A 27086-nucleotide genomic window follows, 5' to 3' on the forward strand; every position below is an offset into this window, starting at 1 on the left:
TATTTTGTTTGTAACCCAGATGAATAGTAGATGGGAAAACTAAAACACAAGTACTTAAGATACTTTATGTACATTTTGTAAAAGTAAAAATGTTAGATGTGTACAATTCAGAGACTTGTTTTTATGGCTTTTATTTTTAGGCCAAATTAACTATGGTTGCCTTGTTTCTTCAAAAAACAATCTATTGTGTATTTCAAATTGCAAATTAATAGGTTTTAAATATTCTTGTTAGGGTGTAAAGTCCATGCACGGGGTAGGGGGAACGGGGCCGCGCGTCCTGGAGGGGGGCAGGGCCGTGTGTCGTGGATGGGGCGAGGTTGGTGAGGGGCGGGGCGCACGTGCCCAGCTGTTGAGACAGATTTCTAAGAGAAGAAATAGGGTACATAAAAGTAAAAGTTTATTTTCTTGAGAAAGAAAGAGGACAGAGAGAGAAAGAGAGTGGCCATGACACAGAGAGGGAAGAAAGAAATGTCGAGTGGTGAAGAAAATTGCTTGGTGTTTTTAAAGGGTAGAAATGGCTTTTTTTCCTTCTCTGCCACAGGGAGTGATAACAAAAGCGGCTGTGAAGCTGCTGTGTTGGCTGTTTCTGTTTCTCACATTAGTTTCTTCTTCTTAGTGAGAGACATTTAGTACTCTCTTCTTGAGGAATCGGGAAGCTCACAGTCCTGTCCACTCAGGAAGTTTTTCAAGGCTAAGAAGAAAGTCAGAGATAACAAGTTAGGTCACAGTGTTTTAATTAAACAAAGGGCAATTGTGTTGTGAGTTTATGTGTCACTTTCTGTTTGATAGTTTATTTTTCTTTGTTAGGCCATTAGTAAGACTTTTCACTTACTCCCAAAAGAAAATCATGTGAGTTGATGGATATGTTAAATAGCTTGATTTAATATTCCACAATGTACATAAATGTCAAAGTACCACATTGTACTTTATAAATATATACAGTTATTTTTCAGTTAAAATTTTAAAGTGTCACCCTGCATATTGCAGCTTTAAAGAATCAGTAACTTTTTCTATTTAATTTTTACATATAAAAATTGAGTATTTTGTCTATTAGGTGCTCCTTTTACTCCACCTTTTAGAAATATCATTTTTTGAAATAAACCCTAAAAAAAGCCTGTGTAGGGTACTTCACTTTTGTTTTAGATACTGTGTAACAAAATCTGATGCTTTTGGCTTACTTTTTGTCACATGTGTAAAGATAAATTTTTTATTATTTACAGCAAAATGATGGAAGCAGATCGACCTGGGAAACTGTTCATAGGAGGCCTCAGTAGTGAGACCAATGCAAAGACTCTGGAAGCAATATTTGAGAAATATGGCAACATAATGGAAGGTAATTCTTAAAGCCTTTTACCTGTTTAAAGATAGACACATACCAAATGTATTTAACTGAACAGTTAGATTAAACTACTTACTTTTCCTTAAGCTTGTGTGACTATTTTTAAGTTTCTGTTGGGAAAAGACATTACAGTGGGTAAAAGGTCTGCCCTAAGGATCTCCTACTGAGAAAGGAAAATAGTAAATTTGGTTGGTAGGAAGGGCTTAAAAAGGGATGAGGAAGACTGATTATAGAAATACTGCCAATAATTTAGAATACTAGTGATGATGTGAAACATAATAATTTTGGGTTTAACATAACTTTCCAATGGTTAGTACTTTGCCAAGTCCAGGAAATCAAATTAGGTTAAGGAGGCTTTGTGAGAAATTGTTAAAAGATTATTAATTTTGAAAATATAAGAAGTTCACTTTTGTATAAAATTACTGGAATTAAAAGGTTTTGCATGTATTACAGTTCTTTTGATAAAGGATCGTGAAACCAAGAAGTCCAGAGGCTTTGCATTTATTACTTTCGAGAACCCTACAGATGCTAAGTATGCTGCTAAATACATGAATGGAAAGGTGAGTCTTAACTTTTATAAATTTATTAAGGTATAATACCATATGAACCAAAATTCTGTAATCATTGCTCTTCTTTTTGCTACATAATGCTTAGGAGTGTAATTGGAAGGAGACTGAAATAAACATAGTATATTAAATTTATTTTTGTATTAACATTCCAATGTAAGTGTACATAAGCTTTTAGTTTTCGAAAGGCTTTAAAAGTTTGGAGAAACCCTTACAAAGATAATAAGAGAAACATTAATACTTATAAAATGCTATTGCAATTAATGAAAGTACTTGTACAGCATATAAGCCTAGAAAGACCTGGAGAATAGGGAAGATTACTTCCTATTATTCTGGAAAAAAAATAGTCTTAAGAAAACATATTTGCGTAAGACCTTTACATTCAAAGAAGTGTTCTTGCAGGCAGAAAATAATGTGGGCAAATTGAAGGCGGATAGCAGCTTAAGTAACTGGCATCCTTTCCCTTAATTTTACTGTCCTCTCCTTAGAAGTTTATATCCTATAGCCAGTGTGATTTTTGTAAAATGAATAACTGATTATTTATTTTACAGTAGTGGTTGAAGGCTTATTTTGATGCAGCAGGTGGTCTTTTTACTCTGAGATTTTGAGAGTAAAGAGACGACCATCTTTATTCTCATCTTTATTCCAAGAAACAGAGGCCCCCCCCAAGAGATCCGAGATATGGAGAAGGAGGAAGTGGAGGGTCTAATCCTAATCTAGCGATTAGCTTTTTCCTACAGCTTTATTTTGCAGTAATCTCAATGTTGTAGTCAAGGTCATCTCACGCTAGTCCACTTTTGGCTTTTTTTTTCTTTAAAGTGTCATCCCAGTCTCTGTTGTCGTTCTGCTATTCTTTAAGCTCTTCCCAGTATACTATACTATAATTAAGCCTTTGAAGCCTTGCTTTTTTGTGCTTGTTGAGAGTTTCTCTTCCCTGTGTCCAATTCACGAGTAACGATTTCTCCTTCAAGAACAACTTAGAATATATTTTATCCAAAAATCTTTTATTTGTTCCTTGTTGTTATGTGTATCTTTTACTCATTGCACCATATATTAATTTGTTGATTAAGTTCTTTTAGTTTTTTATTTGTGTAATACATAACTCAGTTTCTTGCATACAGTACATTATTGACTTTCTTTTTTATTTTAAGGTTTGGTAGAAACTAAATATTGTGTTTAGGTCATGGTTTCATGAAGAGATGAATTTGACTTACGAAAAATAATTGCTAATTTCTTTTTCTCCTTTAGTTTTCAAGCACAAGAACCAGGTAGTTGATGTAGTCATTATTTCTAAACCTTCATTCAGCACATACTCTGAGTGTCCACTGTGTGTCAAGCATTAATGTTACAACTGGAGAAACGGTCATGTATAAGACAAAGTACCTACTTTCTTGTGGATGTTTAGAGTGAAAGCAAAAAAATTTAGAAGTAATGGTAAATGTCGATTCCATGTGCACATAGATGCTAAGAAAGAAAATAGTTAAAGCTTGATGAGGGGATGGTCAGTGTTTTTATATAGAGAGAGATCTAGGGATTTTGATTGACTCATGAATGCTGAGAAGGAAGTAGTCATTCACAAACCTGCTCAAAAATATTTAGTGCCCAGAAATACCAGATACAGCCCAAAGATAGGAGCTGGCTGTGTGTCAGTTGATATTGGGGAAGAGTTTATATCTACCAGAGGTCTTGGTATAGGCAATTAGGATTTAGGATCTTCCCTAATAATAGGAAGTTACCTGAGTATTTTATATGGAATTATGAACTGCTTTGTGTTTTCAAAAATTACTTAGGCCTCTAAAAAAGTTAAACCAGTAGGGAGTTACTGTGCAATTAGGACCTTTAAGCATTTCTAAGAAATAACATGGAGTACTATATTAAGGAGTTATTTTTCAGTTATAAAATAATGAGAACTAGAGTAAATACAGGATTGAGGAGATTTTTCTAAAGTTTTAACAGAACAAGAAACAAATTTTTTTAAAAAAACTAATTTGAGTAAGTTTGAATAATTTCATTTTCTAAATGACAGTTTTAGATACCCTTGGGACACTGAAAAATTTAAATGATGTGAACACAAAGATGAAGTGGGTTTCATTGTACCTTCTGTAGAATGTCTGAGGTGATCATCTTTTTTTGAGTTGTTAATTATTTTTAAATACGTAGAGGACATTTTAGGGAACTTTAATAATAATCAGCACAAACACTGTTGTGTCAGTTGACTTAATGGAAGGAGACATTTACTAATTAAATGGCTTACAGTTTGGCATTGTGAAAGACAGGGTCATTTTAGGGAAAAAATGTTTTAGGAAAAAACATTAATTTAGAGCTTGATAATAGTTACCATAAAATGAAGCTTGTAAAATGTTAAAGTTGACATAATGTTATTGATAATGTACTTAATTTTTTTAGTCTTTGGATGGAAAAGTAATAAAAGTAGAGCAAGCCAACAAATCATCTTTTGAAAGTGGTGGTAGATGGAGAGCACCACTTCCAAGAAACAGGGGCCCTTCAAGAAGTCAGAGATACGGAAGAGGAGGAAGTGAAGGATCAAGAGGGCATCCCTCACGTGGAGGAAACTTGGGTAATGTTTTAAAATATAAGGATGCAGCCATAGGACTGAAAGACAGTAAGTTTGAAAAAACATAGAAATTGCTCAATTTTTAGTCATTTACTTTCCAGACAAAAATTTGAATTATTGATATTAAGAAAATTACTTCTAAGTACTAAAGAATTATATGAATGATTTGATTGAAATGTCTAAAATTATTTATAAAATCTCAATCATTGTATAATGAAATAACACAAATATCAAAGTAATTTCAGTTTTTCTTTACCATTAATCTTGATTGCTGATACACATTCAACAAATTTTCTGTAGAACTTGTTTCCATTGATTATGTATTAGAATTTTCTACTTTGGGGCCCAGAACTTCCTATGATTTTTTTGTCATTAAAATATTGAAGAATCGTGAAAACCACACACAGTACAAAAAAGTGTGTCTTTTGTGAATCCATGTGGGAACGTCTATGGAAATCCATTTCTTTGTCATTTTGAATGGAGAGTTTGGACATTAGCCTTACTGTAAAGAAATTTGCATTCAGGAAAATAGAATTTTAGTTTCTCAAAGGTGTCTGTAATTCAGGAATAATCCCACAGTGTTAGGGATACGTATGAATCTGTTTTTGCTTTATGTGTGAAATGAGTCACTGAAAATACTGGTTGTAAACTATTTTCCAAGATAACTTTTTCCCCTAACTTAGGGGGAAGAGGAGGCCTTAGTCACTCTGCATTAAGAAAATTCATCTATCAAAAAATATTTGTCAAGCAAATTTTATTTTACCTATTAACCAACCTTCAAAAATCAAACAGCTTCAAGTTTTGGTAATCAGATGTGTAATTCACTGGAGAAGTTTTTCTAAATTAGAATTACATGTTTGTTCCATTTTAAAGATATAGTGGGTTTGGCATTTTTTTCTCATTCAACTGATTTTAAAGAATTAAGTTTTAACAATTTATTCTCTACCATATATGAGAATTTGCATTTTCTTATCTATGACAGTACCAGGGAATTGGAATATATCTAAATTTTTTTGTAGTTAGATAAAACTGATTTTTATTAGTTAATATATGTTTCTTAAATAGTATTAAATTTGAGCACAGCCTAAATTGATCGAGGTTTATTGTTATTGCATAAATACATTGTAAGAATTGTGTATTGTGTTAGGAGATCTTAAAGACAATGTAGCATCATCTGTTTTTGATTTTTTGGATATTTGGTTTATATTTGGGTGATACTTTTGGTTTATTTTTATAATGTGTCTTAGAAGAGCTTTCTTGATACCAGAGTTCTATGAAGAATTATTTATCATTTTCCTCCCAGTACTTAAAAGTTTTTTCCTAGACATTTAACTGATAGAGTTCTGTTTCTCCGCTCTCCATTTTTCCCCATATCTATTTTATACTGATATAAAATGTATGAATGTTTTCTTGATTTTTTCCAAACACACTTTTTGCTGTGTTTTAATTGCATTTTTGTCGTTTAAGGAAATATTAAAAGAAAAATATGAATTCTTAAGATCAGAATATTTAAGTAAAGAATTATAAACAGCTAAGACTTTGGGCCATTTAAAAAACATTGACACAACTTAATAAGGTTTTATTTTAAAATACAGATGATGGCGGATATACTGTTAATCTCAACATGAGTTCTTCAAGGGGACCCTTTCCAGTTAAAAGAGGCCCATCTTCAAGAAGTGGAGGTCCTCCTCCTAAAAGATCTGCTCCTTCTGCTCCAGCAAGAAGCAGTAGTGGAATAGGAGTACGACGAGGTAAACACTGTCCATTAGAGAAAACATTAGTTTCTTAGGCATGAAAGTGAGCCATTGTAAACTGGATGCTTAATTTTAAATTCAAGGAACAAAATAAAATAGAATGTGAGACGTACACTGGCATATTTACTGATCGCTAGCTTATTTTGTATCTGACTAGGTAAATTTTCAAACGTATGGTGAGGAAATACTTTAGCCTAATTGTAGATGCATAGGTGATTAATGGGAAAAAGTGGGAAAAGCATTTCTTTCAATCCTGTGTTTGCAATTGAATTTCTCTTAGAGTTCTTGTCAACCAGTTCTTTGAGTAGGCCTTCTCACATGGTTTTAAGATCATGATTTTCATGAAAACTATTCTGTGAGAGAATTTTCTGACTTGTGTAGTTGTGTATTTTGATCACCTTTTTTTGGTACTTTATTAAGTATAACTCAGCCCTGCCATTATTTTTCCTTTCTTTATGTGAATTATGATGAAAAGATTTTGTTCTTAATACTTAGGATGTTAGATACACACACTCTTAATCTCAAAATGAGTTTTTCTGTCTCTTAGGACCTTTGATAATGGTGTCTTTGTGTCTCAGAATAAAAGTTGTTCATTTTCTAAGACCACAGTAATGTGTATGTTCAAAGCATTATTTTGGTTATATGAAGAAATACAAAATCATTTAGCAGGAAAGCAATCACTGAGGACTTAGATAATATTTAAAAATAAATTTAAGGCTTGAAATATAGACTTGGAATCAGATATTTCAGATTAATTTGTAAATCATAGAGGTGCACTTAGTTGTGAAATTTGTGGAGGACATAAATTAATTTAAGATTTTGGGTGATGTTTAAATCTCAATATAATGGTCCTTAGTGGATAATTTGAAATTATTTGAGGTGGAAATTTAAAGCAAAAAAGCACAAAGTGGGTAGTAATTCTTCTAATAGAAGAACTGATCATTTTGAGAAGGAAGTATAAAATCTTTGGAACAGAAAAAGGAAGGAGGACAATTTAGAAACTTCTTAGTAAAGAAGTTTGAGGATATAATCTAATATATTTAGTAAGATCTAAGTAGAGAATTCTGGTTCTCTTTTTAGTGTTGTTGTTTGACCTTTAATACGGTAGAAATTTATAACTGCCTTTATCAGTTTTACCTTTCTTAGTAGATGATCAAGGAGGCTAGGTATTTGACTGTTGACTTCAAAATGTACAGCTTGCATATTTTCATTAAAGGATTAGCCAGTGATCACATAAGACTAAATAGAAAGGCTAACTTCTAAGAATTAGGAGTAAAAATTAGCACATGGAGAAAATATTTATAGGAGAAACTTGCCTATTTTGTAAGAGGTACAGTGTCCAAATGAACCCTTTACTAGTATTGCTTATATACTGTAAAAATTGATACTGGCCATCATTACAAAAGCTATGCTAATAGATTTTAAATTCATTAGTATTGGTGTAGAGCCAGCAACTTAGTGATGAATGAGAAAATTTGTATTTAGAATTTAGCACGCTCAGTAAAAGGGTTAATGGTATTTGTGTGCATTAGATGGATTGAACAAGATTGGTTCTCTCTAGCTGAGAAAAGGATACACGAGAACTTTAATCAGTAAATAGTTTGAAGATTTTGCATGTTCTTATTGAGATATTAATATTTATCAGTAATTTGTGTGAAAGGAAAAGAAAAAATAAGGGTAAGAAAATGTCTTTTAGCAGCAGTAATTTTTAACTATTAAGAATGAGCTTTTACTAAGAATGAATGATTGGCTAAAGCTTTGTAAGAAGCACTGATCCTGAAGAAACCATGGTATATATATAAAGCAATGAGAAATACTTAAGTGAAGTCATGAACTTCTAGTAATTTAGGGAAATAAAAAGCCCATTATAAATGAGCAAACATTTAGAGAAATTAAAGTATTTCACATAAGCAGTATATCTAAGTCTTATAAGACTAGATGGAAAAGTTAGGATAACTGGAGAAAGTAGAAAGAAAAAAATTTTCATACAATAAAATAAATTTAGAGGAAGGAACAATGAAATAAGGATATGTAAAGGAAAATTTAGTTTATAAAAGTGAGGTAGCTGCAAGAAAAAAAGTGATGAATAATAGTATATTATTTAAAACATGAAATAAGAGTTATTTGTAGATTTCTTTGCTTTTATTCATTTGTTTAATTATTTATTTTGAAATACAGTCTCATGCTGCTACCCAGGCATGAGTGTAGTGGTGTGTGATCATAGCTCAAGTGCAGCCTAGAGCTGCTGGGCTCAAGTGATCCTCCCATCTCAGCCTCTCAAGTAGCTTGAACTACCGGCATATTCAACTTGAATAATTTTTAAAATTTGTTATGGGATCTCACTGTGTTGCACAGTTTGGTCTCAAAACTCTGACTTCAAGCAGTCCTCCTACGTTGGCCTCCCAAAGTGCTGGGATCAGAGGCATGAGCCACTAGCCGGCCCTGTGGTACTGTAAGCACCAAAAGGTATTTTACAGTGTCAGCATGTACAAAAACTGAAAAGACAAGACATGGAATATACTGAGTAAAATATTGATTGAAATAGTGTGAAGAGATTGAGTTTAAATGGAACTAGTTTTTGAAACTTAAGCTATGATAAATTTGTATAGTTTCTGCTTTATGAGGAGCTATAGAATGGTATCAACCAGGATGGTATAACATAAGATTAGTTTTAGTGGGACCTATATAATGAAGAAGTAATAAATCCTGAATGAATCCAAGATGTTAAAAAGGCTTTTTAAGAAGTAATCTAGAGAACAGATGGATGAAACAAGACAATGACAAGTAGAGGAGGAAGAGTTGACAGATGTAAGAAATATTAAGGAGGCAGATTTGATAGTTGGTTGAATATGTGGAAGTAGTTGCCAAGAATCACTTATATTTATCTCAAATTTCTGAGGTACTGTGTCTACTGATGGGCTTTAAAGGTTGTGAAAAATGTGTATAGAGTGTATAAAAAGGAAAGATGTCAGTAATAAAACAGAAATGGCATTTAAAGAGCAGACAGAAGTGAGTATAGAGTCCTAGAAAAAACAATTTTTAAGAAGTTGTTCTAGAGATTGTACTAGTTTGCTATCAAGGTTTCAGGTTCTTTTTCTTTAAAACATTCTCAACTTCACACTTACGTAATCATTCTAAAATTTAAAAAGGCCCAGAATCACGTGGAAGAGAAAATTATGGAGGTGCTCCAAGAAGAAAGCCAGTGTCTTCCCGGAGAGATGACTATATGTCACCAAGAGATGATGGTTATGCAGCTAAAGAAAGGTAAAGGAAAGTAGTATAATATTGATTTTTGTTTGTTTTAAGGTGAAATTCACAGAAAATTAAAAATATTTGAAGTGAACATTTCAGTGAAATTTATGTATTTTGTGGTGTGCAATGAACACCTATATCTAGTTTCAGGACATTTTCATCACCCTAAACTAAAACGTCACTACCATTTAGGCAGTTACTCTCATTCTCTACCTTCTCTCAGCCCCTGGGAAACACCAGTCTTTGTTCTGTCTCTGTTAATTAACCTGTTCTGGTTATTTCCTATTGATGAAATCAAACAATACTTGACCTTTTGTGTCTGACTCCTTTCCCTTTGCAAGGTATGTTCTATGTTTTTCCACCTTATAGCCTGTATCAATATTTCATTCCTGCTATAGCTGAATATGCCATCGTATGTTTGCTAGACATTTTACCTTCATTTGTTCTGATTGTTTTGCTATCATGCAACTGCTGTGAACCATGTACAAATATTTGAGAACCCGTTATCAATTATTTTGGGTATATAGGAGTGAAATTTCTGGGTCATATTAATTGCTTCATTTCCTGATGGACCAACAGTATTTTTCCATAGTTTTATAATTTTATATTTCTACCTGCATATACCAGATTTCTGCTCTCTCTCTGTCTGTCCTTTCCAACACTTGTTAATTTTAGTTTTTAAAATTGTAGCCATTGTAGGAGGTGTGGTATCTCATATTGGTTTTCATTTGCATTTTTGTAATAACTGAGGAACTTCTCACATGCTTTTTGGCCATTGTGAAATGTATATTCAAATCATTTGGTGAAATGTATATTCAAATCATTGGCCCTTTTATTTATTTTGGTTTTTCCTAAATTGTAAGAGTATTTATATGTTTTGGATATCGTAAATTGACATGTTTTTAATTTGCTGCTTTTAAGTTATTCAAGCAGAGATTATCCAAGTTCCCGAGACACCAAGGATTATGCTCCACCATCTAGACAGTATTCATACCGTGACTATGGCCATTATGGTTCTCGGGATGAACGTTCCTCTAGAGGATATAGGTACTAAAAAATTGTTCTTTCTTTTTAAATCAGATAGATTCTTAAAATTGTTTTTTCTGATGTTAATTAAACCTGTTTTCTGAGTTTAGTGATCGTGATGGCTACAGTGGAGGCCATGATAGAGATTATGCTGAACATTCACGTGGAAGCTCTTACAGGGATAGATATGAGACTTATGGTAAGAATCCACTTTTGACTTATAAATGATAGAATTGGGATTCACAGGCTGGATTGTTTTTTAATGAAATTTTACTCCAAAGGGGAATATGGCCTAGTTTGGTCTTTAAATTATTTTTGGATTTTTTTTTAATTTAAAGTGATCACTTTTAAGAGTAAATGGGCAATCTCATCATTTTCTCCATTAAAGAAAAAGTATTTTAACATTTTTAAAATAATGAAATAATAAGGAGGTGTTTAACAGTATGAAGCATTGGAACAATATGAAGGATAGAATTTAAGCCTATTAGCAGAACATGTAACCAAGCATTTACAATTATTTATTTTGGAGACAGGGTCTCCCTCCATCCCGCAGGCTGGGGTAAAGTGGCAGAATACTGACTCACTGCAACCTCAGACTCCTGGGCTCCAGCAATACAAGTAGCTGGGACTACAGCCATGTACCACCAAGCCCAGCTAATTTTTCTGGGTTTTTTTTTTTGTTTGTTTGTTTATTTGTTTTTGTCCAGGCGGGGTCTTGCTATATTGCTCAGACTGATCTTGAACTCCTAACCACATGTTGATCCTCCTGCTTTGGCCTCCCAAATTGCTAGGATAACAGGTGTGAACCATCACACTCAGCCTAAACATTTACTTTTTTTTTTTTTTGGAAACAGAGTTTTGCTCTGTCACCTTGGGTAGAGTGCAGTGCCATCATTGTAGCTCACTGCAACCTCAGACTCCAGGGCTCAAGTGATCCACCTGCCTCAGCCTCCAAAGTAGCTGGGACTACAGGTGTGTGCCCTGACACCTGGCTAATTTTTTCTATTTTTCTATCTTAAGTAGAGACAGGCTCTCACTCTTGCTCAGGCTGGTCTTAAACTCCTGACCTCAAAGTGATCCTCCTGCCTTGGCCTCCAGAGGCTAGGATTATAGGAATAAGCCACTGCACCCAGCCAAGATTTACTTTTAATATGAACTTTTCTTAAGCTCTAAAACGTTACCCTAATTGGGCATCTACCCAAAAGAACAAAAGACATTCTATAAAAAAGATATCTGTACTTGAATGTTTATAGCAGCACAATTCACAATTGCAAAGATGTGGAAACAACCCAAATGCCCATCGTTCATGAGTGGATTAATAAAATGTGGTATATGTATACCATGGAGTACTACTCAGCTATAAGAAACAATGGTGATATAGCACTTGTATTTTCCTGGATAGAGCTGGAACCCATTCTGCTAAGTGAAGTATCCCAAGAATGGAAAAACAAGCCATGTGCTCACCGTCAAATTGGTTTCACTGATCATCACGTAAGAGCACTTTTAGGAATAACATCAATCAGGTGTCAGGCAGATGGAGGAGGGCCAGGGGATGGGTGTATACCTCCATAATGAGTGTGATGCACACCATCTGGGGATGGACACGCTTGAAGCTCTGACTCAGAGGAATGGGGGCCAAGGCAATATACATAACCTAAACTTTTGTACCCCTATAATTTGCTGAAATGAAAAAAAACATTACCCTTAAACTTTTAAATAAGTTTAAGATTTTTTTTAGTATTGCAGCATGCTTGATACCATCTCAGGAAAGGCAGTTCAAAGCAAGTTTTACCAAATATGTAGTGCTTTAGTTTAAGTCATGGTTTAATGATACCAATAAAAATGTTTAATGTAGTTCAGTGTAAGTTCACATCTTTTAATTGACCCTGCAGGAAGCTCCTGTGGTGCACCACCTGCACGTGGGCCCCCGCTGACTTACGGTGGAAGAAGCAGTCGTTATGATGATTATAATAGTTCACGAGATGGATATGGTGGAAGTTGGGAGAGTTACTCGAGCAGCAGAAGTGATGTCTATTCTAGTAGTCGTGAGCGTGCTGGCAGACAAAAACGAGGGCTTCCTACTTCCATGGATAGGGTGTACCCTACTCCTCGTGAGTCATACATTAGCTCAAGTTGTAGGGCTTCCAGAGGAGATCATGGGGGAAGCCGATCTGAAAGAGGTGGCAGAAGCAGATATTAACGATAATACTAAGTTGGGTACCAAGCTTTCTTTACAAATAGAAAATAAGAGTACTGCTTCCCCATGTTACCTAATTACCATTAAAGAAATAACTTCGTTTTGGGGGGAGAGGTAGATAACTAACTTTCCCTGCATGAATTATTTTGGCTGTTAAGAAAATGAATTGTTAAAAGTAACTGCATAATTGTTATATTAATTGAAAAGCAGAAGTTGCATATAAAAATGTAATGTCTGTATTGTTAAAATTTGCAAACTAAAAATTTGCTTGAAATGCCATTTTCCTTCTGGTTCTACTGCTGAGTAATACAAGCTTAAAAGCAAACTTTTGAACAATGCATTGTGCTGTTTGTCTGAAATTACCTTTCATGGCTTTGAACATAAACGCATATGAAATTAAGCATATGTTTCTTCTGAGCAAGCTTTGCATGGCTAAGCAAATCACATGTGTTTTTTAAAAACTTTAACATATTAAATGTTTGACAAGTCTTCAAAAAGGCTGAAAAGCTGTCTCATGACATAATTTGTAAGGAAAAAAATAGAGATAATAAAGTTTAATAAATCCAGAGTATGTATATTTTTGTCCAATTTGCAGCATCAAGTAGCACATCAAGCATTACTACTGAAGTGGTAGCCTCATAATGAAACAAATTTTGCGCCTAAATCAAAACTGAACCAATTGTTTCCTGAGTATATATCATAATGAAATAAAGATAGGTGTTCATAGGTGAAACACTGGAAAATGTCTTTTGTCTTAGGAGTTACTTCCTGAAAGTTAAATGTGTAAAACTTAAAAATTTAGATACTGGATTACTCAAAGGTTTAAAAAAGTTCATGTAAAAGATCAGCTTAAAATATCAAATGACTAAAAGATAAAATTAAACATTTTGGACCTAATTCAAAGCTGAGAAAATTAATTTTCCTGACCATACATTTTAATGAAATGAAATTGTGCAAAGCACCAGAAGCTTAACAATACATGATTCTTACAAATACAGACCATTTGGGGAGGAGGAAGTACTACTATTAATGAGAAGATCATTAATAGGAACATTTTGGAGATTAATTGCCAAAGTTGAACAATTGATAGGATGATATTAATGGGTGTCATTGCCAACCTTTGTTTGGGTGAATGCTAGGAATATGATTTTATTCACCTTTTATGCAGGATTGTAAGGATTTAATGATATAAACTCCTTGTGTCTGAAAGTAGGAACTCGAGAGCTTCTGTGATACTGCCCCTAGGAACTTTTAACCCAAAGTAAGGAGAGTGGCTGCAAATTCTGTCATTATGATTAAAGGTGTGGTAAATAGAGTAATAACTTAACAAATAAAACTGCTAAGCCTTGGAGTAGGGTTTTGTTTTTAGCAAGTTAAAATGCTGAAAATCATAAACAGCTTATTACATTGGTTTTTGTAGGAGCAATGCTTTTTTAGTGAATATTTGAATACTTTATAGTCATGTTAGTACTTTGAGACTTCTGTAATGAAAATACCATAGATGGGGTGGTTTATGAAATTTATTTCTCACCATTACGAAGGCTGGGATGTCCAAGGTCAAGGTACCAGCAGATATAGTGTCTAGTAGGGACCCATTTCCTGGACTCTAACCAGCTATCTGTGAGGTTTGTTAAAAGGTTACATTCATGAGGTCTCTCCTCACATGACCTGACAACCTATAATCAAAGTACCTGTTCCCAAATAGCACATTGCAGGGATTAGTTTCAACATAAGAATTTTCAGAAGATACGAACAGTCTGTATTGCAGAGAATGAAAAGTGAATGCTAAATAAAAAGTTATTTCATTGTGTAATTATTATTTTAAATTTAGGGTAGTTTACATGTGGGAGTACTATAAAGATTTTTATTATTTTTGAATGAGTTGTAAGTATATTAACATTGGTTGGCTTATTTTGAAGAATGGAAGTTCACTCATAAAATTCCTAAATGAAAAATGTGTGATGAAAGAATTAAATAATTGCTATGTCTTGCTTCTGTCTATACTCTTTAAGACGGATCATATTGTACATCTTAAATACATAATTTTTTAATCGCTTACACCTTCAAGCTGTGGAAGAAACTTGGTTGTGATGTTAACATACCAGGTTGCCTTAAAAAACTATCCTTAAAAGGCTATAGTAGGTGTTTTCCCCTGTTGATTGACTAGAGTCAGGAGTGCCAGGCATCAGACTTTGTAGTAGTTGCTAAGAAAGACAGCAGTGAATAAGACCCTTATTTCATGATGCTTTTAGTTTACTTAAAGCATTAGTTGCTCAAATGCCCTGATTTTGAAATTTCTTAGATTTATGTAGCCAGCAATAAATTGTACCATATGGTTGAAAAGGAAATGTCTGTTCATACTGAAACTTCTGTTTATTGTTTATTTTCTTCTTACTGATTTGATAGTAATATTTTTCTGTTTTTATTAGTGGGAAATAATATTTCCTCACATATGGTTTATCTACTGTCATGTCTTTTCATAATTAGTATTTTTTGTCAAAAATAATTGTTCCATCCTAAAATCAAAAAGTTACACATATTTTTTCAATATGTTTTAACGTTTTGGTTTTTCCACCTAGATCTTTAATTACCCTGGCTTATTTGCTAATATAGTATGAGGTATATAAAAAGTTATTTAATGACACTTGTTAAAATGGGATAAGAAATACTATTCAAGGGAAGCCATCAGGGTAGGTACAGGGACTACTGGGATGAGGTTCTACAACAGAGAGAGATTGCGGGTGGAGCTCTGCAGTGGGGAAGAGTATACTTAACTCCAGATATAGCAGTGAACAAAAAAGAGTGAGGATCAGTGGATGGGGAAATATTAAGAGGAACCATTGCAGGGTGGGGAAGATAAGATTCTAGTTAAACTTACCTAACAAGTCTTGCTAAAGATTGGTAAATCACCTGGAGGATAGTGCAGGGTGAAAGAGCTGAATTAGATATTGAGGGAGATTATATGTGGAGGATGGGAGATTCTGCCTAATGTGATAGAATTCTTGCTAAAGTTGGATCATGCAGAGACAAATACAGAAGTTCAAAAGTCAAGCCTCATTTAAAAGCTCAGGGGAGATGGTGTGAAGTTTGTCCAAGGGAATAATCTTTGTCAGTCCTCCGTCTTGCTGAAGGAAAGGAGATATTCTTTTCTTTTTGTTGAGCCTAAGAATACTGAGTATAGAAATGCCCTCTATTTTTGGAGACAAGATTTGATTTCAGAAGTCAAATAAGGCTTTGCCTTAAAGAAAAAATAAATTTGTTAGTTTAAGTGCTGCCTCGCCTCAGGAGAGCAACTCATTGGTCAGTGACAGCTGCAAGCTGGGCCTAGGGTTCTCACCTGTTTTGAAAGACAAGACACGTTTCACCTAGGGTCATAGATTGCCAGAAGCTGATCAAAGGCCACCAGAGATGAGAGCTGATCAAATAGATATGCTAATACCCAAGCTGGGCCCAGATGGAACCATGCAGTTAAAGTAATTAGCACAAGGCACAGCTCTTGTTGACTTCTGAGATCATCTCTGTCTCCAAGAACACAATTACGGGAACCAAGATGTCTCTGTTTTTTGCTAATGTAATAGCCTTATCAGAAAACTTAGAAGTTTGCCCCAAGAAGATTTTGTAACTCATTGTTCCCCTAGATAGAATTAATTAAAGGATCTGTGGTAGCCTTTCAGAAGACTTTGACCCTAAACCAAACTGCCTGTTATTACATAAATCCTGTTGCCCTTGGCAACCCGAGCAGGTATCTGCCCTGTAAGTACCCATGTAAAAAGTTCAGTCTTTGTTATATTTCCATGGGAGGGATATAATCATCTGGACCCCTCCTTTGTCTATCTTCATAAACCTTTACTTTACAAACTATATATTTGGCTCTGCAGATTATTATTTTTTTATTTCTGTTTCCTGCTATTTTTTCATCCTTTGCGAAGACCCCTGCCTGAGAGACCCAACCAGAGGGAAAAACCTCTTTGCATAGAGCTTAGCTAACTCCCCGCAAACTGGCATAGTTAGCAGGACTTTCTGATAGGGTCTTTAAGGCAAAAGACTTTGCTTTGAGTGAAGAAGTTCCCTAATAGCGTTGCAAGGGACCTGGAGGGGATTGAGGGTCTTAACCAAAGAGAGGTAAGTGAACATCTCCAGGGCAAAGTAAATTATTATTCTGTCCAGAATAAAATAATGAGGAAGACTATCTTTTCTGAGTATGTGGAATTGTTGAGAGCTTATTAAAGAGCTCTGGAGTAGTTGCCAAAAAGAAAAATCTCAAGGAATTGTTACATTTAATTTCCAAACACTGTCATTGCTTCCCACTTCTGGGTGAGTTCAAGCTACAGCAAAAGCAGTTGGTGCTGAAAACATTATGAAAAGCACTCTGTAAAGAAAAAAAGATTTCTCTATGTATTTAAAAACTCTGCTCTTTAATTTCTCAAGCTCTACAGCTATTTCATTCTAATTCAGAATTCTCTTTTAGCGAGACTGAGGACTTCCATCCAAAAAAAATAAATAAATAAAAGAGAAAAAAATTCTAAAGGTGAACTTTCACTTTAAGCAAGAGCTCTCTACATGGCCTGCTCAAGTCAGCCGCTTTTAAGCTTGGGAACCACTGCTTTCTAATGTAAATGTTCCCAGGAGCATGATCTGCCCTTGAGAGAGGCTGTTAGAAAATCTTTTAAAAAACAAACTAAGATCTTAAAAAAGATACGAAAAAATCACAAATAAAAATTTAGAAGCGTATCTTTATCCTGTTGCTATAATACAGCCAAGTTCAAATTCTGATAATCAGGATGGGGCAGAGCAAACACCTCAGAGCCCTTGCTATATACATGAGCTTATTCCATTTAAAACTCTCAAAAAATTACTTAAAAGGTTGGCTCAAACAAAAAGATTAATTTCTTGGGAAAATATGATCAGCTTATTGCACAAATTCAACAGTGCTGTGTTAGAGCATAAGAAAAGATAGCTTCTCCTAAAAGAGTCTGTGCTTTCTTGTGTAAAATGTTAAAGAAAAAGTTAATGAAACTTATATAGATTTTATTGCTAAATCACAAGATGTTGTGCAAAAGACGGTTCATCCGCCTGACTTGGAAAATCTGATGTTGCATATACTGGCTTTTAATAATGTTAATTCAAAGTGTTAGCACCTTTTACATCCACCGCTCAAAAATTTTTTTAAAGAAAACTTTGCCAAAAAGCTGAGTCAGACTCTTTTAAAATGCAAATGTTGGCTGAGGCTAGCGGTGGGACAAGCATTCCCAGAAAGCAAAGGACTGTCCTAAAATATCTCAATTGCAGCCATAAAGGACATTAAAGAAAAGTTTGTAAACAACTTTCCAGAGTTTTTATCCATAACCGGAGCTCTCTTACATTAAAAAGAATTTCAGTGCATTTGAGTATAGTTGATTCAGATTACTCAGGAGAAATTTGAGTTATGACAAGTTCCAATTTTGATTATCCTATTCAGGCTGGAGACTGTATTGCGCAACTTCTATTGTTACCTTATATACAGATTGGAAAATCTGATGTTCTAAGGCAAGGAGGTTTTGGGAGTACTGGAACTAAAGTATATTGGCAAACTTTTATTAATGACCAGAGACCTCAGTTAGAAATTAAGATAAATGGCAAGTCTTTTGTTGGGCTTGTAGATACTGGAGCTAATGTTACAATTATTTCCAAAAGTTTGTGGCCAAAGGCTTGGCCTTTACAAGTTTCTAATGTTCTTACCAGAATAGGAATGATGACTGATATATTTCAAAGTCAACAAATTTTAAATTGTTCAGGCCCTGATGAACAGACAGCTACTTTAAAACCTTATGTGACTGTTAGAGCCGGTCCCCTTTGGCCCCGGGAACAGAAAGACAAAGTCACTGAGACTGCAAAAAGGCAAAGGAGTTTTATTGACTAGCTCGAGCTAGGGTCCAAGCCCCGAGCACCAACACGGTGGTCTCTTTCCATGGGCAGGGACCCCGCGCAGCGGGGTGCATGTCTTTTATACTTTTCAGCAGATTACAGGCACCAGGGCATGCCATCCCCCCCCCCTTAATTCATTTGCTCCTTCAAAAGTGGCTGATTGTCTTGGCTCCTGATTGGTTGGTTTTTAAGCCATGGGACTGGCTTTTGATTGGTTGGTTTTAAGTTGCGGGACAGGCTTTTGATTATGCCTTGCCCTTCTTATCTGGTTAATTGGTTGGAGGGCCCCGGGACTCTCCAGCCCTTTATCAGGAAGTAACTTGCGGTACCTGTCACGGCCCCACTTAAGCTAAGTCAGCAAGCCATATTTATGGAAGCAGACAGCATCAGTTAGAATCAAAGAGAGCGCACGTTCTTTTTTTTTTTTTTTTTTTTAAACAATTCCCGTTCTTCATTCCCCCCTTTTTCTTTTACCTATGAGCACTCTTGCTCGTACATGGGGTCTTGCACCTCTTCTATTTTTAAGTAGGTATCATGGCTCAGCTTTTGGTATTGCTACCGCAATACCATCAATTGTATGGTATTGACATGCCCTTTTACAAAAGTAACTAATCTATTTAGAATACACGGTCCGTAACTGAGGATGAGCAGGAGCACAATTAGGGGTCCTAATATAGTGGAAAGCAAAGTAGTCAGCCAAGGGGAGCTATTGAACCATGACTCAAACCATCCTTCTCTTTGTTCACGCTCCCGTTTCTGCTTTGCCAGTCCTTCTCTGACTTTAGCCATGGTGTCTCTAATTATCCCAATATGGTCAGTGTAGAAACAGCACTCTTTCCCAAGGGCCGTACATAGCCCTCCCTGTTGGAGAAATACGAGGTCCAGTCCCCTCCGGTTCTGTAGCACCACCTCAGACAGTGAGCTTAGGGACTTCTCTAAAAGAGAGATGGATTTTTTAATTCTGGCTATGTCTTTATGTACAGCGGCCCTCAAATTATCGAACCCCCTATGTTGTGTTGTTAAGGATGAGATTCCTGTCCCTGTTCCTATTGTGCCCAGACCGAAAAGGGTGGCTAAGGTTATTGCTGTAAAGGGCTCTTTTTTTTTTTTTTTGTAGTCAACCCGGCACCTTCTGTGCCTTTCGCCCATGCATCATATATTATATTTTCTTGGTGGTAGATAACCTTAGGGAACACTAGCACCATGTGTAGACTTCCTCTGACTCATTAAAAACAGACAGGCTGAGGCATGGAGTCAGGCCTGTGTTAGAACAAACCCACCATTCATTGAGAGCCAGAATCACCCATTTTGTTTCTCTAGACCGGTTTACAGATGGGTGGATTTTGGCACAAAACTGTGCATGGCTAGGGGGCATCTTTCCTACGCAGGTTCTGTTCCCAGTGGCTGCCTGAAGTGTCAGCCCCGGGCCCTTGTGGTCCCACAAGCAGGACCTAGGGGCCTCCTCTCCCATACGGTTGAAGGGGGCATCTATTCCTATTGCTTCATAGAAAGGGGGTCTGATGTCATAGCATAACCAACAGGCTTCCGTAGCACTGGGATCGGAGCGGTTTAATGCCTCATATGGTGCTGTCAGCATTTTCCATAAGGGATCTCCTGACTCTTTTGTTCTGGGGGTTACTTGCACTTCCACCTCTGCCACCAGGGTCTTTAAAAGTGTGGGTGGGGTGATAGTTGGGCTTGCACTATTTTGTTCTCTCCCTAGCACCCCCAAAATGTTAGAACCGGTTCCCCCTCAGCACTGGGTTGGGCCCTACAGCACCCGAGATGGGAGAAACCCTCAGTTTAAATTGTATTACAGTGCCCTGCCCCCACCCCCACTCCCAGCGGCAGTCTGGGTGTCACACGAGTCCGCCTGGTCTTTAGTGGATTTTCTGGCTCTGCCGAGGCTCTCCACTGAACTTGCTGCTGCTGCTCTCGCTCGTCCTCGTTGGCAGGTCTCACGTGAGAGTGGTGTATCCAGGTCACCACTCCATCAACCTTTAGGGCAGTGGGGGTGACAAGAATAATTTGAAAAGTTCCCTTCCACCTGGGCTCTAGGGTTTTGTTATTATGCCTTTTCACCCATACCCAATCTCCCAGCTGGTAGGGGTGCCCATCAACCTCTTTTCTCTCCTGTGGAGCTGCCTGATAAACGGCTCGGAGGGCAGGCCAGATCTGGCCCTGAACTCATTGTAGAGCCTGTACAGCCTGCAGCACTTCTTTAGGGTTTTCAGGCAGAGCCCCAGAGATCATTTTTGGTATTACAGGTGGAGGAGCGCCATATACAATCTCAAAGGGGGTTAGGCCTACATGATAGGGTGTGTTCCAGGCTCGGAACAGGGCGAAGGGAAGGAGGGTCACCCAGTCTCCACCAGTCTCCAGGACCAATTTAGTCAAAGTCTGCTTTAGGGTTCTGTTCATTCTTTCTACCTGCCCCGAGCTCTGGGGGTTATATGCACAATGTAATTTCCAATCTGTCCCCAGCGCCCGGGCTAGCCCCTGACTAACCTGACTTGTGAAGGCTGGCCCATTGTCAGACCCTATGCTCTCCAGCAGCCCATACCTGGGAACTATTTACTCTAATATTTTCTTTTCTTTCTTTTTTTTTTTTTTTTTTTTTTTTTTGCCATTATTAAAGCAGTCTCTCCTTTAGTAGGAAAAGCCTCTATCTACCCTGAGAAAGTATCTACCATGACCAGTAAGTATTTGTACCCATATTTCCCTGGTCTTACTTCTGTAAAATCTATTTCCCAAAACAACCCAGGTTGCCTCCCCCGTTCCCTGGTACCTGTATGGGTCCCTCTGACCTTCCCCGGCTGCATAACCTGGCAGACACGGCAGTTTTTGACAATGTCCTCTGCCGTCTTCTCTTGTGATTTGAATCTGAGTCGTGCCGTGGCCAGCAGCTGTAACATCTTCTTCTTGCCAAGATGCGTTGTCTGGTGCAAGTGCCCTAGTAGGTGATTCCCTAAGGCCTCAGGGACTATCAGGCGATGTTCTCCGTCTTGGAACCAGCCGTCCTTGTTCGGCGTCGCCTGCAGCTTTTCTGTGGCCCACCTTATGTCTGTGCTGGAGTAGTCCGGTTGGGGGGGCATCTTCCCCATCCCAGGGGGCGGCAAGCTCAGATGCAAAACATCGGTTAGTACCGGCCCTTCCGCAGCCCTTTATGCCTCAATGTCCGAGGCCCGGTTGCCCCTGGCCTCAAGGGAGGCCCCCCTCTGGTGTCCCGGGGTATGGACCACAGCCACTGCCTTGGATAGCAGGATGGCTTCCAGTAATTGGAGTATCTCCGATTTGTGCTTAATCTCCTTGCCTTCAGCTGTAACGAAGCCCCTTTCTCTGTAGAGGGCTCCGTGTATATGCACTGTCCCGAAGGCATAGAGGCTGTCAGTATACACCGTCAGCCTCTTCCCCTGGGCCCGGCGAAGGGCTTCTGTCAATGCGATCAGTTCAGCCTTCTGGGCCGAGGTCCCCTGTGGAAGGCGTGTGGCTCAGATAAGCCTGCCTTGTCCATCTACTATGGCCGCCCCTGCATACCTGTGTCCGTCCCGGACGAAGCTGCTCCCATCTGTGAACCAGGTCAGGTCGCTGTTCGTGAGGGGGTGGTCTTGCAGGTCACTCTGGGCTATCTGGGTCTCGGCCAGGATCTCAAGGCAGCTATGTTCAGGCGTTGCCAGCACCGGATCTGGCAGAAGCGTGGCTGGGTTCAGGATGGCAGGAGTCTGGAACTCGATGCGAGGGGCATCCAATAGAGGTCCCTGGTAGTGAGTCAGCCTCGCGTTTGTGATCCACCATCCCGGCAGCTGTTTCAGGATCCCCTCTATGGCATGAGGGGTGGTGATGTGCAGACGCTGGCCCAGGGTGAGCGTGTCGGCGTCTTTGACCAGCAAAGCGGTAGCTGCAATGATGCGCCGGCACACCGGCCATCCTGCTGCTACCGGGTCCAACTTTTTGGACAGGTACTGTACTGGCCGCCTCCAAGGTCCCAGCATCTGCGTGAACACCCCCAGTGTCTACCAGGAAACTGACTGGGCTCTCTTTTATATCTAAGTATTCTGGGCTTGGGGAGGGGGTCCGAACCCTGTCTTTCCTATTTATTTTTTTTTTTTTTGCCCCGCTAGTAAGACTCTCTTAGGTGATGCTCTCCTCCCTGGGCCCCCCTTTTCCTTGGGACATTCTCTAGCCCAATGTCCGTGCTCCTTGTAGTGGGTGCACTGATCCTTGCCTAGTTTTTCCTTCCGGGGTCGTTCTCGGCCATTTGTCCTTAACTGATGCCCCCCCTCGCATGGCTGCAGGTAGGATCTTTGCCATCTCTTTATTTGCCTTACGTGCCTTATCTGCCTGCAATTTTTTATCTTCCTGCCTCATTCTCTGCATCCTTTTTTCCGGCGTCTCCCTATTGTTATAGACTTTTTCTGCTATTTTTAGCAGATTTTTTAAAGTTATTTTTTTATTTAACCTCTCTATTTTCTGCACCTTACGCCTAATGTCTGGGGCTGCCTGGTTAACAGGCAGTAGGATCTATGGGAGTATACTGTCTGAAAGCCTCCATAATCCTTTCTAGATATGCCACTGGATTCTCCTCGGGCCCCTGCTGAACATCCCCTACCTTAGCCAAATTGGTCGGCTTTCCTGCCGCCGCCCAGAGACCGGCCATCAGAGTCTGGCGGTAGACCCGGAGACGCTCCCTACCTTCAGCCTCATTGTAGTCCCAGGGGGGTCGTTCGAGTGGAAACGCTTGGTCTGTGATCCCTGGGTTAGCGGTGGGTCTGCCATCATCTCCTGGAACCAGTTTTTGTGCTTCCCCCTCTATTCTTTTTCCCTCTTCAGTGGTGAAGAGAACTTTTAGTAGTTGCTGACAGTCGTCCCAGGTGGGCTCTTTGGTAACTAGCCTTTTGTCTTTTTTCTTGACGCTGGCAGGAGGGTCTTTAGCCAAAGTGGCAGATCCTGGACCAAGTCCTGCCAGACTATAATATAGGGGACTTGGTCCGGATGGTCGTGAGGACCAAAGACTATCTCTTTTATTTTATCTTCTCAATAAGCTCAGCATCAAATGCCCCTTCCCGTGGCCATCCCACCCCAAAGGTCGGCCACTCCACCTCACACAGGGTGATGAATTTCTTTTTCTTTACTTTTAGGGAAAGGCTGTGCGCCCTTCCCTTAACATCCTTAAAATGGCCCACAAAAATGGACAGGGGAGTCGGTGGTGTCTGTCCCATGTCTGCGCAGCACTCCTGCAAGGAAACAGACACCGTTAGTTGGTCTGCTTTGGTGTCACCAGCCAATCTGGCGTCACCGGCGAGTTCCTGCTGCCCGCTCTTGTTGCCCACTGGTTTTTTCTGGTTCCTTGCACAAAATGGGCAGCAGGTCTTGGCCTTGGTCAGACCCTGTTTTAGTTTTATTTTTTTTCACGGTGGGGCCTCAGAGGACGCCCCATCCTCCTGAGTCACGTGAGGAGAAAAAGGGTTATTAATCAAAAGGGGGCAATGAAAACATTTAAAAGACACGGCATGACACAAAGCCACTAGAAAGGGGGGGCAGTTTGCAGCCACACAAGGAGTCCCACCAAGAGCCAGTAGAGAAGTGTGAAGGCAGCCTTCTTTAGAGGTCCCCAGGATTGAGGGGTCACAGCGTACAAGCCAATACCAAGTAGTAGCGCCAACAGGGAAGGGAGCCCCCAAAGAACAAGCTGTAACCAGGAGATTGTAAATCCAGAGATTGAGAGGGCATAGAAAAAGGAGAAGCTGTTGGGCTGCTCCACTCAGCAGCACCTCGGCTCAGCAGACTCACCCACAGATCTCATTCACCATTAGTTGCACTTACAGACACTCCACACAGTAAGTATTAATTTTAATCACACGCCTGACCTAAGAGTCCGGACTCGTTTTTTTTTTTTTACATCAGCTGCACCATTTCTGAATTTCCGCCCAGTGGCCCCCACTCGGGGTTGCGTCCCACTGCTTGGAAAAACCCTTTTCAGATGGACGTTACCGGCCCACACCAAAAACCTATCAGGGGGTGAGGGATGTCTCCCTTCGCTCCCGACCAGCGGCTTTCCAACAGCGCATCCGCCTAGGCCTTTTGCTGGTCACCATACGGATTCCACGTTGTACGGAATTTTCTGAGCACCTGAGCCGTACAGATTCCACGTCATACGGAATTTCTTACTGCCCGAGACCCAGCTGGCTGACAGACCTCCACCCAGCGGCAGCGGCCCCCTCTCGGGGTTGCGTCCCGCTGGCTGGAACACAGAAGACAGACAAAGCAACAACAAACAACAGACAAGGGGGTGACGGACGTCTCCTGTCACTCCTGACCGGCGACCCAGCAGTGCGTCCGCCTAAGTCTTCTGCCAGTCACTTCCCAGGGCCCAGTTACCTACACCGTATGGATTTTCAGCACTTCAACTCCTCCTCGGATCCGGATTCTGTTCCGGGGGGGTTTTGAGGATCCCGGATGAGCCCCCAAAATGTTAGAGCCGGTTTCCCTTGGCCCCGGGAACAGAAAGACGGAGTCACTGAGGCTGCAAAGGCAAAGGAGTTTTATTGACTAGGTCGAGCTAGGGTCCAAGTCCCAGAGCACCAACCCAGTGGTCTCTGTACGAACCAGGACCCCGCCCTGGGGTAAAAACAAAGCTTTTATACTTTTTTTTTGCTGGAGTCTGTTGCTAGTTATTTTCGATAAGAGACTCTTTCCCAAGAGATTCCTTCCCAGGAGATTTTTTTTCCCCAAGGACATTCGCCCTGCACAGCCGGCCTCCCTATCAGGAAGTTACTTGCGGTTGGTTTTTTTTTTCTTTTTTTTTTTTTTTAACTGCATTTGAGCATGGTTTTAGCTCTTTATCGTAACCAAGCAATAAGCAAGCAAGCTTTGTGTACAGAAGCGGAATTTGGCTGTTAGCTAAGAGCAAAAACAAGTCACCATCAAACAAACTGAAATATTGTTTTAGTCCTACTCTACAGCACCACAAAGGGAGCCCCCCGGGGGAAGCCGGGCCGATGAGAGGGTGGCTGCTGGGGAGGCGGGAGGGGCGGCCCAGGGACGTGGCTTTGCGCCGTGATACTCAGCGCCACGTGTACGTGCACTGACACGTGGGGCACCTACGGGTCATCTTTTTACTCTCTGCAAAGACTTGGGATCCTTTCTGCGTGGTGTTTTTAATTCTGTCACTAATTAGAGACCACACCCCAGTGAGCGGTTCCCCTGCGTTCTTGTGGCTGCCTCGCGTCTAGTCTGAGGGCCGTGCGTGCTGGCGTCACGTCGCCAGGGGTGACAGACAGTCTCTTAAGCGTGGCACTGATGATTGACTTGAGAATATTCTGGGCTTGGGATCCTGGGACAGGCTCTCCGGGCTTTTCCAGTGCTGCCAACACTCAGCTACTTTGTGGGTCTGTGTCTTTTTCTGGCCCTCAGAGCGACGGAACGCTATTGGCTACAGGTTCGTACGACGGTTTTGCAAGAATATGGACGGAAGATGGTAAGTCCTGGGGGAGAGGTGCTTCCGTGTGTAATCCTTGAGTGAACAGAACACAACTTTGAAGTCAACACATTTGTTCAATTTTTTTTTTTTTTACTAACAGGTAACCTGGCCAGCACCTTAGGCCAACACAAAGGCCCCATCTTTGCCTTGAAATGGAACAAAAAGGGGAATTACATTTTGAGTGCTGGTGTAGACAAAGTGAGTATTCACTTAATAACTCTCTTTGATCTACAGATGCTTATTTACTTTTAATCTCAAAATAACATTGTGATTCCTTTGAATTCTTCTGCTTTCTGCTTCCACTTAAGAAATCAAAAGAACTTGTTTGGGTTTTATTTGTTTTTGTGGTTTTGATCTAACTGTTAATTTATAACACATCATCTCTTAATATATTCTGCCATGCTACCGACCTTTGTGCAAAGCTTCCTCTTTTTCTTTGAGGTACTCAGTTCAGTGATGGAAAGAGGAAAGTCTCCAGCTTGCGTTTGTCAATTGCTGGAAGGAGCCAAGTGAAGTAGGGTGTGCCCTGCGTAAACTTTCACCCACTCGGGGACTTCAGTGGCACAAACTGTCTTCTGTCCCATGGGCTTCTGCTCTCATATGATAAACTGCTGCTTCCCACTGCAGACTGCAAGAAGTGTTTTCCAGAATTAAAAAAAACCAAACAGGTGTTTTCACATCAGTTTGTGCTCTACAAATAGAAACCGTGCCTGAATACTACATGATACATGGGCCTCCACAGGGCTTTGCATTTCATCATAATTACAGGATTATTTGGAAACTTTATTAGCTTGCACTTCATTGAAGTTCTAAAAGTCAATGTAAAATGGTAGACTTGACCTATAAATGTAGTCACGCTCTGGGAGAAGTCATAGTCCCATCTGGCAAACCATGGCCCACACCAGCCAAGTCTGGCCCCTCACCAGTTTATTTAAATAAAGTTTTGTTGGCACACAGCCACACCCATTTGCTCAGAATTGTCCATGGCCACTT

At 39.2% G+C, this 27086-nt stretch overlaps 2 protein-coding genes across 3 annotated transcripts in view; both read left to right on the forward strand.

The window, feature by feature from the left end:
* LOC123629050 (F-box-like/WD repeat-containing protein TBL1X) overlaps positions 1 to 27086 on the forward strand; it is a 1209717-nt gene that overhangs the window by 1165550 nt on the left and 17081 nt on the right. For both annotated transcript variants that reach the window (XM_045538982.1, XM_045538983.1), the window contains 2 exons: positions 26027 to 26090; positions 26194 to 26291. In XM_045538982.1, coding sequence (XP_045394938.1) covers positions 26027 to 26090; positions 26194 to 26291 — 162 coding nt within the window. The remainder of the gene's footprint in view (positions 1 to 26026; positions 26091 to 26193; positions 26292 to 27086) is intronic.
* Positions 1225 to 12712, forward strand: LOC123629052 (RNA-binding motif protein, X chromosome-like). The gene is made up of 8 exons (XM_045538984.1): positions 1225 to 1333; positions 1793 to 1899; positions 4312 to 4483; positions 6076 to 6231; positions 9384 to 9498; positions 10408 to 10533; positions 10623 to 10711; positions 12405 to 12712. The coding sequence occupies exons 1-8, from the start codon at positions 1225 to 1227 to the stop codon at positions 12710 to 12712; spliced, it is 1182 nt and encodes a 393-aa protein (XP_045394940.1).

The sequence above is a fragment of the Lemur catta genome, chromosome Y, assembly GCF_020740605.2.
Source record: "Lemur catta isolate mLemCat1 chromosome Y, mLemCat1.pri, whole genome shotgun sequence".
NCBI classification, from domain to species: Eukaryota; Metazoa; Chordata; class Mammalia; order Primates; family Lemuridae; genus Lemur; species Lemur catta.

Excerpts from the sequence above, each read along its gene's own strand:
- LOC123629052 (XM_045538984.1), top strand. The coding sequence starts at position 1,225 with ATGATGGAAGCAGATCGACCTGGGAAACTGTTCATAGGAGGCCTCAGT. Across the intron at positions 6,232-9,383 it reads TGGAATAGGAGTACGACGAG|GCCCAGAATCACGTGGAAGA; the intron begins GTAAACACTGTC and ends AAATTTAAAAAG. Across the intron at positions 10,534-10,622 it reads CGTTCCTCTAGAGGATATAG|TGATCGTGATGGCTACAGTG; the intron begins GTACTAAAAAAT and ends TTCTGAGTTTAG.